This window comes from Canis lupus, chromosome 6 (assembly GCF_011100685.1).
Source record: "Canis lupus familiaris isolate Mischka breed German Shepherd chromosome 6, alternate assembly UU_Cfam_GSD_1.0, whole genome shotgun sequence".
In the NCBI taxonomy this organism is placed as follows: Eukaryota; Metazoa; Chordata; class Mammalia; order Carnivora; family Canidae; genus Canis; species Canis lupus.
This window is the reverse complement of record NC_049227.1, coordinates 15,563,236-15,577,839: the sequence shown is the minus strand read 5'-3', so window position 1 is coordinate 15,577,839 and position 14,604 is coordinate 15,563,236. Positions and strand designations below refer to the sequence as shown.

Sequence of the window (14,604 nt, the reverse complement as noted above, 5' to 3'; positions counted from 1 at the left end):
TGTGGGTGCTGAGACCTGTTTGCAGAGCAGCCTTGGAGTCATTGTGTGTGTGTGTGTATGTGTGTGGGGGGGTGTCCTTTTTTTTTTTTTTGATCCCACTTCTGACACCATGACATGTGAAGTTCTCATGTACCAGAAGTAAAACAACAAATCAGTAGGACTTACTTAGTTAGCTGTGCACACAGCAGAAAGACACTTGGCCAGCCAGGAGCATGCCCACCTGAGCAGAGAATGAAGCTGGGGGCTGTGCTGTCACACAGCAGCCCCCACAGTGAGAGTGTGGTGAACACTCATTGTTCATGGTGACTGGTTACCTCAGCAGAACTTTCCTAAATGAGTGAGAACTGGTTAGTAGTTCTCTCCCCACAGCCTTGGAGTGGTTTAGGTTTTGCTTATCATTTCCAGAGGCACAAGCATGGAATGACATGGGTCACCTCAGCTTTGTAAAAGCAGCTCAATGAAACTTTGTTTGACTCACCTGTTTGACTCAAGGTTGGTCTCTGTTTGTTGTGGATTATTACAGAGGGGTCCCCTCCACAGACTGTCCTCCACCTGGCATGGGACCAGAACACCCCCTCTGTGACCCAGGGCACTGTTCTGGTCCTGCCTTTGCAACCACGAGCTGGACCTGTTCCCCAGGTCCCTGAACCTGGGAGCCCCTCACACTGAGGCCCTGGGCCAAAGCTGTTCATCACCATTTCTATAGAAGAGAAATAATTCTCTTTGACCATTTTTAAAAAGATTTTATTTATTCATCCATGAGAGACACACAGATAGAGGCAGAAACATAGGCAGGGGGAGAAGCAGGCTCCCTGCAGGAACCCCAGTGTGAAACTCCATCGCAGGTCCCCAGAGATCATGACCTGAGCCGAAGGCATACCCTCAACCTCTGAACCGCCCAGGCGTCCTTCTTTACCCATTTCTTGACCAAAAAAGAGAAATCAAAGGACAGATGGGGATGTCCATGGCGGGGACGGGGGCAATGGTACAAGGAGGCTGCCCTCCCCGATTAGACCCCAGGACCCTGGCCTCTGGCAGTAGCGTCTAGCGCACTGTCCCCCAGGACGAGAACTCCAGCTGGATTCCCAGGTGGAGCCCCCTGCCCCCAAGCTGGGCTCCCGCTGGGACCACCCCTGGGGACGGCGGAGTCTCCCGAGGGTCCAATGGGGCTGAGGGGACGCGCGCGAGGCCGGCTGGGAGAGGCGAGCAGCGCGGCCGGGGCGCACGGTTGTGGGCAACGGGGGAGCTCTTGGCTCGGCTCCCTCACTGGGGACGACCGCCACCACGCGGGGCGCGCGGCACCTGAGCGCAGGTGCAGCCCTCGGCGGCGCTCTGGCGGGCGCTGGGCGGGCGCGGGGCGGGGCGGGGCCGGGCCGCGGCGGGCGGGGGGCGGGGCCGGGCCGTGGGCGGGGGGCTGGGGGCGGGGGGCGGGGCCGGGCCCGCGAGCGGCGCGCGGCGGGCGGCGGGCGGGGGCCGGGGGGCGGGGCCGGGCGGCGGCGGCGCGCAGTGGGCGGGGCGGCGTGACGCGCGCCGACGCCGATCCCGGAAGCGGTGTCAGATGCTGGGGAGCCGGGCGGGCGGGCTGGCGGCGGGCGGCGGGGGGGACTTGTTGTTCTTTGCGAAGTCGGAGCCCCAGCGCGCGGCGGAGGCGGCGGCCGAGGGGAGCGCGAGAGTGAGCGCGAGCGCGAGGAGAGCGCGTGCCCGCGAGGAGCCGCCGCGCGCCCGCGCCCCCCGCGCGACGCCAGGTGAGGAGCGGCCGGGCCGGGCCGGGCCGAGTGGGCCGGGGCCGGGGCCGGGGTCGGGGTCGGGGCCGGGGCCGGGGCCGGGGCCGGGGCTGGGCCGGCCGGGGGCGGGCCGGGGGCGGGCGGGGCCGCGCGCCGCTGAGTCACGGCGGCCTCGGCGCGGCCGCGAAGTTGGGCGGGACCCCGAGACCCCGGCCCGCGCACCTGCCGTCAGGTGCCGCGCGGGCCGGGCCGCCCGCCCCTGAGGCCCCGGAGCGCTCTCCGGGTCCCCGGGCCGCCCCGAGCCCGAGCGGGAGGCTGGGGGCCCCGCGGGGGGGAGCCCGGGGCGTGCGGGCGGGCCCGGCGCTCCTTGTCCAGCCCTCTCCGCCGGCGGTGCCTTTGGCCCCGAGATCCGCTCGGAGGCGGGAAGGCGGGGGCGAAAATACAGGCCACGTGCAGGGGAGCGCGTGGTGGCGCGGGGCCGACCCGGCCGGTGCCGCCCTGCCCGGCGGGGGCTGCCCACCCGCGCTGGGGGCGGGGGCGGGGGGGACAGGACGAGGGGACTCATGACCGCTGTCACGTTCGGAGCAGCTGACCTGCCAGGGGTTCCCCGGAGGCAGGCCTTGGGGTGGGAGCTCTGAGTGGGGAGGGGGACGCTTGCCCCAAACCCCGCGGCCTCACCTTCTCGTCTGCGAATGGGGGTCTCCATCCCTCCCAGGTCCGCCCACCCGCGTCCACTGCCCCCGCCCCGGGAACCTCGGAGGGCTACGGGGTGGGGGAGGGTCCCCCCTACCTGGGTCTACCTTAGGCAGAGCTGATGGCTTTGCCTTGGGCGTCTCGTGCTGTTCTGGCCAGCCACGTGCTGTGGAGTGCTTTCACAAAGCAGAACACAGTCGTGGAGCGTTGATGTTTTGGGGTGCTGGAAGTTCCCTGCTCTGTTCTGCGTTAATGATTATGCTCTTGTTTACCTTTCCCGCTGCTCTCTGGTCGGGCAGCCCTGCTTCCCCGCTGGATGGTCAGTGCGGAAGATCCCTACACGCAGATGGGGTCCGTGGCTTCCTGGGTCCGTGTGACTTGGACGCCCTCCCCTCCCCCTCTTCCCTCCCCTTTATGGGCACTGGAGATTTTGCTGTTACAGCCCTCCCAGCACAGGTATATCTCGGCAGAGTGCCGCTCTCCACCGTGTGCGCTGGGCCTCTCCAAGCACCATGCCTTCTGGGATGGGGCTTCTTAAAGAGTGTCTGTCCACGCGGGTGGGAGGGGTCTGAGAAGTGGAAGGTGGGCTGTGCAGGTGGGTGAGGCACACCTAAACCTCTCTTGCATTGTGGGTAGTTGACATCTTTTGCAGAACTTCCCTCAGGAGGTAACCCAGTAGCAGTGTTTTGAGTTTGAGCTCGGGGAGGGGGGGGGGGGGGCGGGGAGGAGGGAGGTCTGCTTTTAGAACTTAACCCCGGTCCTCCTGTGGTTCCAAAATAAAGTTTACTGACCCAGGAACACAAAGCAAGACTTCTCTTTGGAGTGCCTTTGCGTCTGTGTTTGAGCATAGCTGGACTTTAAGGGATGTGGTCCAAGTTCAGCCCCACTCACTTTCAAGGTGGTTGCTAAAAATGGGAGTCGAATTGGGGCTACTGGGGAAGTCACTGCTGTGGCTTGCTTCGTTCCAGCCCTGTCTCCAGGGCCCGGCAGGGCTGCAGTGAGGTGGCTCTCCCGACCCACCTTCGTCCGCCCAAGTGTCTGCTGCCCCACACGCGGGCTCTCTTGGAGCTCCAATAGCTGGAGAGTCTGTTTACTGTCTCAGGAGCCGAGAAGAAGGCCTGCCTGGTCCCGAGTCTAAAGGTTTCTGGAGTGGACTTTCTGGCTTTAGGGTCCAGTCCACACGGGAAATGGAACCCGGGCAGCTGTGAGCGTTCTCTGTGTGGTTGCTCCTCAGAGCAGTAAACAGTGACTCACCCTCCCCTCTGCTCCCCGCCTCCCTGCTCCCTGCCGATGGAAGATGCATTGCTCCCGTGTTTACTTTTGCTTTTTGTAAGTCCCAGACTCGTCATGTTTCCTCTTTCTTACAGTTTCAGGAAATTGAAAGTGTTGTCTTAAAATCATAGAACTTTAGAACAGGTAGAGATACATGGTACGGATCATGCAGTCCACGCCCCCCCCCCACCCCCTCCCGCTTTAGATGAGGACCCCAAGCCTGAAGCCTCCTCACCTGGCCTGTAGCGCCAGAGTCTGACACCCGGGGTCTGGCGTAGCACCCTGCCTGCTTTTCTGTGTCACGTGGGCTGCCCTGGACGGGGGGTGCCCCAGAGCCCCCTCCCTTCAGTGCAGTGCTCACGTGTGGTTAGGCAGCATGCCTCCCACTTGCTGGAAGTTGAGGGGAACAGGTGTAGTTAAGAACATCCGCTGCTCTCCTTCCAGCGAGGGGAGCAAGCCTCGGACAGAGAGACCAGGACCAAGTCTTGGGCTCAGCCCTTGATTTATGCTCACCAGAGGGTGCCCGCCTGCCACAGGGAGGGCAGGAGGGGGCTTTCTGGTACAGTAGGGGTTGAGGGAGGAGGGCAGGAGCACTGATTGTGGGGGCCCTAGAAGGCAGAGCTGGAGGCCTGGAAGGCGACAGGTAGCCAGGGAGCAAGGGGCTCAGGAGGGCCTTTGGGCAGGTGGTTCTTCCTATCCTGGGGCCTACATTGGAGGGACCAAGGTCCAGATGGAAGAAGCCGAGGCCTGAGCCAGGTGCTGCTGGAGGGCTGGAGCATCTGCAGGGAGGCGGGCTGAGGCCAGCAGGTGGACGTGGAAGGAGCAGTGAGGCCTTGGGGACATGAATTGCATGCTGGGACATCACCTGAGCTGGAGACTGGGAAGCAGGGCAGGTGTGGGGACAGGGTGCATCTCTGGGGCTTGTCAGACACACCGGCTCTTTAACCTTGGCTGGACGTGGAGGTTGGGGCTGGTTGACCCCCTGGGCAGCTGTGGAGCGAACAGAAGCGCAGAGGGGAGCCTGGAGACAGGACGACCACCCAGAGGGGTACCAGGGGCAGCGAGGGGCCAGGGCGTGGTCCAGGAGGTGAGGCATTCGGCCTGCTGTCAGCTTAGCAGCCGCCTGAGTCACCTCTGGACAGAGCCAGGATGACACAGCTTCCTCAAACTGCAAACGCAAGGTGACCAGACGTCCTCCGAGCCAGGCAGACAGTCATGTCTTGCCGGAGGGCGGCCAGCCAGGGCCAGCCTGCAGGCTGGGTGTGGGCCGGGCTGGTGGGGTGCACCCCACATTGAGGGGAGTCCAGCGGGAGGTGTGCGCCCTCCTGGTCCTGGGACCCATCTTCAGTTGGTTGAGGCATCTGCTTAGGGGGCAAGCTGGCTGTGTTAACCTGTGTTCATGGGACAGTTGACTCCTGTGCCCCACTGTGCATCTGGGAGCTTAGCTTTGGGCCCCCTGTGAGAAGGGCCCCAGCCCTCCAGGACACAGGCAGTCACGTCACGGTGACTTCGGGCTTTGGGGTTTGGAGCCACCCAGGTGAGTCAGGTGCTGCTGTTTCGCTGCTCAGAGTGGAGATCTGCTCGAGGACAGAACCCCTTCCCTCCCTCCCTGGACCTGACAGCCACAGAGCCCTGGGAACACAGGCTCAGAACAGCTGGGGTGCTGAATGGGGGCAGGCACGAGGAGTGGCAGTGGCCTTCACTCCACACTGAGCAAGAGCAAGTGTTTTGAGACCCCACTCTGCTGGAGGCCAGAGATTCGGCTTCCTGCACATGAGGCTTACGGTGTAGGTGGGTCTCACCAATGGGAGCATTAGAACCCTGTGAGACTCCAAAGCCCCAGGCCATTGTACCCATTAGCCACCCGGCTTTACTGGTGGAGCAAATGTCCCCCTGGGGCCCTGAATCTGGGTCCAGTGCAGAAAGGGCCGGAGCACCCTGGGGCCAGCCTGGACTGCAGTCACCCCAGGTGAGCAGAATGGGACAGTGGGCAAGCAGTAGACATATGCTGGGGGCATGGAGGGTCTGAGGCCCTGGCCTCCAGCTCACCTGCCCCTGGAAGGGCTGTCTTGGACTGTTGAATCTGGACGACCTGCCTATTCTTGGTGGGCCCCAGAAGGAAGGGCAGGGCCGCCCCTGGCTCCCTATCTTGTTCCAAACTGCCATCCCCAGACTTGACTTACATCTAGGCTGCTGGTATGTCTGTTTTTGTTTGTTTTCTTTAAGGGCGAACGGTCTTTCCCTGGACTTTGTGTAGATAGACACGAGGATAGAGTTTCCGGCTTTGGGTTGAAGACTAAGCTCTTCAGTTAGAAAAGCAGTCACCGGAAAGGTGTTCCAAATTCTAATACAGCGCAGCCTTCCTTGATCAGCAGCGTCTCAAGGGCTGCAGGACATGGGCGTCCTTACCCTCACTTGCTGGGCAGGCATGCGCGCCACAGAGGTTCAGACCCGCCTCCCGGGATCCCTGCCTGGCTCTGGCCATTGGGCTGCTCAGGTGACTTTACTGGAATTCAGAAAAGCCTGTGGAGAGAGATGAGCAGTCCGTCCACTCATGGCGGGTTTTGTTAGTTAGCAGTGACGGGAGATGATGGCTGGAGTGTCATCCTATGCAGCTGTCGGAGAGTCGTGGGGTGGTCCTGGTCCTGACCTGTTGCTGGTGCGGTGGCACTGGTATCGAGCCTGCTGTGGAAAGGAAGGAGGGCCACCTCACCAGCGCTCCGCCTGGCCTGGCCTATCAGGGCCGAGGCCTCTAACCCCGGCTGGGGTCCAGCCCAAGACCAGAACCCAGTCCCTCCTGTGTGCGCTCTGGTGGCCATGAGGTTGCCTGAGGTTCAGTCATTTATAAATACGTTTTAGGGCAGTTGTTTTAAAATCAGTTGTTTTACAAACTTGCACAGGTGTGAAACCTCTCTCTGAACCTATTGCCAAAGGCAAACTGTTAGGGTTTTTTTTGCCTTTTGTGTTTGAAGTGACTTTAGTTCACTACTGCATATATGTTGTATAGCTTGGCAGAGGGGAACGATGATGCTTTGTTTGTCTGTATACTGAACTCACGAAAGCAGGGCAGTGCCTGGCCAGCCCTGTGCTCCTGGCACTGTGGCCCTGAGGCTGTGAGGTGCCTCTGGGGGCAGACTGCTGGGTGCTGGCAGGGCAGGCAGACAGTTGTGCTTTCCAGCAGCTAGAGGAGACTTCCAGTCGAGCGGGTGCCTCAGGAGGGGGCGGAGGCCGAGATTTGGTCCTCCTGAGGCAGTGGGGTTGTGTCTGCGAGCAGAAGGCCCTGGACAGTGTTTGCCCTTACCTGGGACTTGCCCACCTGTCCCCAAGTCTCTGACTTCTCAGGGGTTTCCTGGTATGGACCCTAGCCCCCTGGGGGTTGAGTGGAGCCCCCAATCTCCTTGGCGGCCCCCACTCGGCCCAACTGAGGCCTCAGCAAGCTGGACAGAAGCCTGGGACCCCTGGTTCCGAGCCCCTCATTTTCAGAGAAAGAGCCTGAGACCTACAGAGAGAAGAGCTTTACTGGGTTTTCCCCCAACCTTGTCTCAAGGTGATGATCACCTCCGCGTGTACTCTCCCGTTGAACAGGTGGTCTGAAACCAGCAGGGAGTCCCCAGGGGTCAGACCGCAGCGTGGCACCATCCCACAGAGAGAGGCGTCCCTTCTTGCTTGGACCCCAGGTGGGCTCGGGGCCACTCTTCTCCCACCTCTGCTGAGGCGCTCATCTGTATCCTGTCCCCAGAAAGCCAGGGAGGTGGGCAGGTGGGTTCAGAGCTGGTAGACATGGGGCTTTGCCCAGGTGACCTTGACCTTGCAGACTTAGCCAAGGGACCCTGAGGGGGCCTGTGCAGACAGAGAGGAGGGGCCGAGCCCTTGGAGCGCCGTGGCCCAGTCCTGTGCCCATCCTGGTTACCTGGACATCCCACCTTGCCTGTCATGGAGGGCAGGTCCCCAGAGGAGGTGTACCTGCCCTGACCGAAGCCCTGTGTGGCCCTGGGTGCTGGCTGAGCTGGCCCCTCACTGATGGTGAGGGAGAGAAGCCCCTGCTGGTCGGGGTCTGAGCGGAGGTCCCTCCTTTTCTGGGGCCTCCCTTTTCTCATCAGGCAGGCTGGGCGGTCCGTGCAGGGTGGGAGGGCTTTAGGTCTGTGGGAATGTGAGCTCCTCACTCTGTAAACAGCTGTGACTCACCGCACAGCTATGCCCTGGCGGCTCCAGGCCCTTGTGCGCTGACGTGTGCTGGAATGGCACCCGGCCACCCCTCCTGTGCCCGTGGAAAAGTTTCTCATGGCTCTCCCAGCTGCCTGGCTTCTGCTGGCCGTCCAGGTGGCTTCTCTAGCTCGGCTTTGACCCCAGCACCTGGAGGGAGGGACACTCGTGCCCCCCTCCCCCAACACCACAGATGCCGGGGTCAGGCTGCTGTCAGGAAGCAGCTCCTGTGTCCCTGCCGGGATCACCCCATGCTGCTGTGTCTGCGAATCTGTCTCATGCACACGTGTGGGGGGTGTGGAGGAGCCCGGTGCCCCCAAGGCTGTGCCTGGTCTCAGCCCTGCTGCTGTCCTGCTCTCCATCATCCATCATTAGTGCCTGGGAGAGTGGCTGTGTTGCCAGGGCTGACTGGGGGTCCAGTGGCCTGGGTGCTGAGACCTTCTGGGAGCAGCAGGCAGGAGCAGTGGGGGGACAGGTCTAGGCTATGCTGCACTCGGGGTCCCAGGGCCATGGGTGAAGGAAGGCGGGGTGGAGTCACCCACTGAGTCCCACTTGCCCTAGAGATGGAGGCTTTGGTGCGGCTCCTTCTCTCGGGCCTGCCCCCTCCCCCGCCATGCATTTTTCTCATGTTCTCTCTGCTCAGTTCACTTTACCTGGCGTTTGGAATGTGGACCCTGGTCCCTAACCCAACGACAGAGTGTGCTGACAACTCTAGAACCCCTTCCCCTCATCCTCCCCAGCCAGCCGCCAGGGCACACGGGTTTGTTTACCGTCCCACAACCTGTGATGTCTGCACCCGCCTGCCCAAAGCCATTGTTGCTGTGGGCTTCTCTGTTTCCATGACAACCATCAAGGGTTGGCTACTTCCCAAGGTCGCCATGGCAACTATCAGAGGGGAATCATGCTTGGGATGCTTTGGCTGGCTTTTTCATGAATGATTAGAATGTGTGACACAATGCAGACGCGAAAACTAGAAGGGCGGGCAGCGGTGGGGGCTGGCGGGCGCCGGGGACGACTCCCGCCAGACAGTCGATGAGCTCGTGCGGTGGCGGCTCCCCACCTCCTGGATCCTGCCCTGGCCAGTGTAGGGAGCCCCCGCCCACCTCACGGGCCTCAGGTCATGACTGTAGGGCAGCCCAGGTGGGGGTGGTGATGCCACAGCTGCAGTGCTCTCTGCGGAGGTAGGTCTGCTAGGGAGGGCGGGGCCCCGGCGGGTGGGGGCTCCACCCATCCCTTGGGGTGTGCTCCCCAAAGGAGCCCTTCCTCTCTGGAGCCAGGCTAGGTCAGGGGTACCGGGGGCTCTTGCCAGGGCAGGGTGCCATCCTGGGGGCAGCAGTGCCCTTCAGGTGCTGGGTGTGGCTGTTCCCTGGTGGGAGCTTTGCTGCTGCGCACTTTGGCCCTTAAACGTGCAACCTGTGCCTGGTGGGTGCAAGTGTCTCAGCTCAGAGGGAGTGAGGACAGGAAGCAACAGCTGCTCTGGTGCCCCCCCCCCCCCCCCCGCCAACCCTGGCAGCATAAGCCTGGTGGGCAGGGGCAGCACAGGACAGCCGTGTAGCTGCCAGGCGCTGGGCCAAGGTGGGTCTGGGTGACTTGGTGGTCTGATGCTGGAGTGGGGGGTGTGGCCAGGATGCCGACCCTTTGGCAAGCCCCTCAGGCCTGGCTGGCTCGCATCTTTTGGGGTGACTCGGAACGAGGAGCTGAGCCTCCTTGGAGCATCTACACGGTGGGGATGTCCCCACCTCAGGTCACTTATGACGACAGCAGGTCCATCCCCAGCCTGGCCAGAACCTAACCTTGCTCACTTTTGTGTTCTTATGTGATCTTGTAGTTCCAATTTCCAAGGCCTTCTGTTCGGGTGACGTGCCCAGGTTATGACGACTAATCCCAAACCAAACAAGGGGTTAAAGGTAAGTGGGACTAGGGGTAAGCAGACCCTGTTTCTGTCCTGGGCTCAGACCCCAGCAGCCCCTCTTTCCCAGGATTGCCCTGAGTGTGAGGAAGGAAGTCCCATCCCCTGGAATAGAGTGTGTTTGTGGGGGCTGTTGGCTAGAGGAGGTGTCACAGAGCGGTGGTGACAGAATTGAGGGTTGTGGCCATGGGAGATGCCAGCTCTGACATCCGGGGGATCACTCCTTGGGAGGGTGAGGTGTAGGAGCGGATCCCCGGATCTCTATTGGCTTGGATGTGCTCATCACCCCGGCACCGGGGTGTGGGCAGTGTGGCCTCCATCCCCTAGAACCCCTGGCAAGGCAGCACGTGTGAATGGTGACACTCCAGCTCCCAGGGCCTGGCTCCGACTGCGTGCAGTGCGTGCTGCCTCCCAGGCCCACCCAGCTTCTGAGGCCGGTAGCCTGTGCTCTTGGTTGGCTGTCTCATCCTGGGAGCAGAGTTGGGTCTGGCACGAGAGGGAACTCTGAGCATTTGTGGTGAGCCGTGCACACCCACACCCCTTCTGAGGTCCCACTAGGTCGGAGGGGTGTGGAAGGATGGGCTGCCGTGCCTTCCTGCCCCTCACCTGCCTGTGTTCATCCTACTCCCCGGCACTGGAGCTTCACAGAGGGCGGCATGCACGTGGGCCATGGCCTTGCAGGGTCTGGGTAGCCAGTGGGAACCAGGTGAGGGTCAGGTGTAGCCAGTGACCCCCATCAGAGAGCCACCTGCATTCTACTGTGTGTGTGGTGTCAGGTGACCCCACAGGGGCCACTCCCAATCCACGATGGAGGAGTGAAGGCCAGCCTGGGCGGCAGAGGCGGTGCTGCCAGGTTTTTCTGCTGCCCGGAACCAGGCTTTGTCCCAGCATAGACACACTGAGCCAGCTCTGGGGGCCCGCTGTGGCAAGTCCTTCCTGCCCCCGTGTCCCTGTGCTGACCCCTGTGCTGTGGCCCCTGCAGGTCAAGAAGGAGGCGGGCGAGAACGCCCCGGTGCTCAGCGATGACGAGCTGGTGTCCATGTCGGTGCGGGAGCTGAACCAGCACCTGCGAGGCCTCACCAAGGAGGAGGTGGTCCGCCTGAAGCAGCGCCGGCGCACGCTCAAGAACCGCGGTTACGCCGCCAGCTGCCGCATCAAGCGCGTGACGCAGAAGGAGGAGCTGGAGCGGCAGCGGGTGGAGTTGCAGCAGGAGGTGGAGAAGCTGGCTCGAGAGAACAGCAGCATGAAGCTGGAGCTTGACGCGCTGCGCTCCAAGTACGAGGCCCTGCAGACCTTCGCCCGCACCGTGGCCCGTGGGCCTGTCACCCCCACCAAGGTGGCCACCACCAGCGTCATCACCATCGTCAAGTCTGCCGAGATCTCCTCCACCTCCGTGCCCTTCTCAGCCGCCTCCTAGTGCCTGGCCGGGGGTTGGGCCTTGGGGTGCAGCAGCCGGGGTGCTGGGTGGGCGGGCGGACGGGTGGTGGGCATCCCTCTCATGCCCATCAGCGGTTCCCCTGGGGAGCAGACCCCCTAACACCTGAGCCCAAGTACAGACTCGTGGCGGGGACGAGGGTGCTGGCTAAAGATGGGGTCTTGTGAGACCGTGTGCTGCACGCCTTCCCACATGCGCACACATGCACACACGCACACACGCACCCACCTGGCCTTCCTCTGGGCCCTGCCAGCTCTCTCCAGACTGTCCTTTTCCAGGGGTGTGCGTCTTGTGCCACTGGGAGTCAGGGTGTATGGAGGGAAGGTCCACAAGGTTCCTGGCCCCGTGGCCCAGATGACAGGGCCTCTGTCTTCCACTGCCCCCAGGAGTGGCCTGCTGTCATCCACCAGCTGGTGCAGGAACCCCCTCGCTGCCCTGACTGAGCTCTGGTGCTCTAGGAGGAACCATTTGTGTGTGGTGTCAAAAAGCACCATGACAGTGCTCTAGCCTTACCGGAGACGAAGGGAGGGCTGCCTGAGAGGCTGTGTGTGTGTGTGTGCCCCAGGACAGGCCTGCCATCACACCAGCGGTCGCACCAGCACGCCAGCAGCACAAGGGCTGCAGGGGAGCGGCTTAGTGTGGCCTGTCACGTGTACCAGATTTCCGTGGGGGTTGCCGGTTTTCCCTCTGTTGGAGGGACCCCAGAGAGGTCCCCACTGAGGAGCAGTAGCTGCTGGGCGGGGAGCAGCCAGCCGGGGAAGGTGGAACAGGTGCAGGAAGGGGTGGCGGGGCCTGGGGGTGGACGCGCAGGGGTTCTGTGTGGAATGGGGTGAGGTTGGCAGGGTCCTCGAGGGCAGGCTGTGGTTCTGCAGGAGGGGCTGGAAGGTGTGACAAGGGAGTTGACACAGGCATGGGGCCACCTCCCAAGGACCTGGGTGGTGTGTTGGTACAGGGGACAAGGGGACACAGCCACCTTGGTGCTTCATCCTTACCTGGAACCTTCACCTGCTCTTTCTCCCCCCCTTGGCACCCCTCATGACCTTGGTGATCCCTGCTGGGGCTTCCCTCCCCTGCAAGCCTCCTCCATCGATCATGGCTTCTGTGCTCCAAACTTGGACTGCCCCTTCCTGCCCCTGCTGGAGCGATGCCAGGGCTGCGGGGTTTGGGGGTGGTCGGTGAGTTCAAGCTCCCAGCTTCCTCCTGGCCCCGCCACCCACCACCTAGGGAGGAAGAGGACATGTGGCCCCAACGGCTGCATCCTCCTCCTGTGTCTGCTGTCAGGGGCGGCCGGAAGACGTCTGGGGCTCTGCAGCAGCATTGCCTTGCGGCCTTGGCTTGGCCTTGTCCTGGGGGAGGGTGAAGGGTCTCGGGCATGCTGGATCCTGACAGAGCAAAAGGCCCAGTGTATTTAAAAAAAAAAAAAAAAAAAGCTGTCAATACCATAGCCATGGTAGGTAATCCACATTGGATATCAATAAGGACCATGGGGAAATATTTAAAAGAGAGAAAAGTATATATATATATAAAATTATATACACATTTTATCGTACAGATTTTTCGTAACTTTTTTCCTGTTTTTACTGTAAATCCCTGATAGAGCAGAGCTGCAGTTTGGGTCGGGTGGGGGTGGGAGCCGATCACCCCCACCCCGGCTGCCCGCTGCTCCCTTCCGCATCCCGCCTGCCCTGGGGCCCCCTGTGTGCCCGCTCCCCGGGGGGCTGGGGGCCAGGGACGGAAGACCAGAGCATTCTCGCGCTTTTCCTTTCAGCTCACTGAGATTCCATTGTCACACGTTTAATATATGGATTTTTTTTTTTTATTTAAGAGAAAAGGCAAGGACCTCTGTCCCTTGGGTTTGTCCCCTTGTCTCCTGTGCTTCAGACACACGGGTCCTTCCCGAGGGGGGCAGTGCCTTCATCCGTCTGGGTGACAGGGCCTCCTGTGTCCTCGCCTCCGTTGCTCGGCTGTTCCATTTCAATATTTATTTTTGTGCTGCTTTTATGGTATAAATTATTGAGAAGAGACCCCACGTTGTGGTCCTTGTCCGTTTGACACGTGCCCTGCGCCTGCCCTGTCCCCTCACAGCCACCACCTAATTTATTGCTGTACATCTCTGCTGTGATGCTTTTGTACCTTTGCAATAAAGTTTTCTGGTTTCAGATCCGCCTGGTTTTGTGACTGGGGCTTTGGGTCAAGTCCCTGAGTGTGTGTGTGGGGGGGCGTTGGATGTGCTAGGCCACTGCACCCCCCTGCCCGTGTCCTGGCCCCCTGACACCATCATCCTCACCTGTGGTGGGTCTCCTAGGTTTGGAGGGGAGGTGTCCATCAGGACAGCCTTGGGATGGGGAGGGGGTCAGGCAGGTGGACGCGGCTGGGCTGGCCTTCTGAATGGTGGGCACGATTCCTGAGTGTCCCGTCTGCCCTGACCAGGAGCCCCTAGCCCTTGAATGCGGATTGCTCCCCCCACCCCCCGGGCGGTATGTGCCCCAGTCTCAGGTCAGGTCTTGCAGGAGGAGGGAGAGGGAAGGTTGATCTGGGGTGAATGAGATGCCTAAAGTAAGGGGGCGCTCCTGGAAGCCAGAGCCGAGGGCCTTCCCCACCTACCATCCCTCCAAGGGGCAGATGGGTCAGCCTCTGAAGGACGGTGGGCTTGCAGATGAGGTCTCACGGTTTCCAAGACCTGCTGGCCCTCCTGGCCCACCTCTGCCTAAGCTGATGGGATGGACCCCGCCCTCCCTGTCCCTGTGGGGCAGGGTGGGGGGGCTTCAGTGCCAGGACCACCCCTGTCCTTGCTGTCCCTGATGGGCAGGGGGGGCTTCAGTGGGTGGCGAGCTCTGGGGCACCTGTCTCCCGCCTTCCAATCCACAGGTCCCTTGTGTGCAGTTCTGGGAGCAGACTGGCAGCGTGGCAGGGTCACCCGGGGCCCCCAGCTAAGCCAGACCTCCCTGAAGCCAGGCCTGCTCCACCTGCGAGAGCCCCGCGTGGCGGCCCAGTGCCTGGGGCTGGCAGCGAGTCCACGGGCGTGAGCTCGGGGAGGCATGGGCTCCAGCCTGTCAGGGCCCTTCTGCCCTGCCCCGGCCGTCCACCCCTCTCGGGGCTGCCTCCTTGGGTGCGGATCGCTGGGGCCATTTCCCAGATGAGAGCATGGGGACCTGCCTACCCTGCCACTCCTGGCCCCCAGAACTGAGAGCCCACCTTGTCACCATCAATGGCCAGAGGTGCCTCCTCCCCTTCCTTCTCAAGAGTGCCCATGCTCCCCCCAGGAGGGGGGTGGCCAGTGAGGTGGGGGCAGTGACTTGGACCACATGAGGCTCTGTCCTACCTGCGGGTGGCAGGGGCACGGCTTTACTCTGTCGTGTCAGAGGGAG

The 14,604-nt window shown here is 62.0% G+C and overlaps 1 protein-coding gene across 2 annotated transcripts; it reads left to right on the top strand.

Moving 5' to 3' along the window:
• Nucleotides 1–1,691: 1,691 nt before the first annotated feature.
• On the top strand, nucleotides 1,692–13,395 carry MAFK (MAF bZIP transcription factor K). Of its 2 annotated transcripts, none has more exons than XM_038539666.1 (3): nucleotides 1,692–1,745; nucleotides 9,721–9,799; nucleotides 10,784–13,395. In XM_038539666.1, the coding sequence occupies exons 2-3, from the start codon at nucleotides 9,764–9,766 to the stop codon at nucleotides 11,216–11,218; spliced, it is 471 nt and encodes a 156-aa protein (XP_038395594.1). In that variant the 5' UTR covers nucleotides 1,692–1,745; nucleotides 9,721–9,763; the 3' UTR covers nucleotides 11,219–13,395. The 2 variants fall into 2 exon arrangements, with proteins under 2 accessions (XP_038395594.1, XP_038395595.1); XM_038539667.1 differs by lacking the exon at nucleotides 1,692–1,745 and adding an exon at nucleotides 3,997–9,073.
• Nucleotides 13,396–14,604: the final 1,209 nt, after the last annotated feature.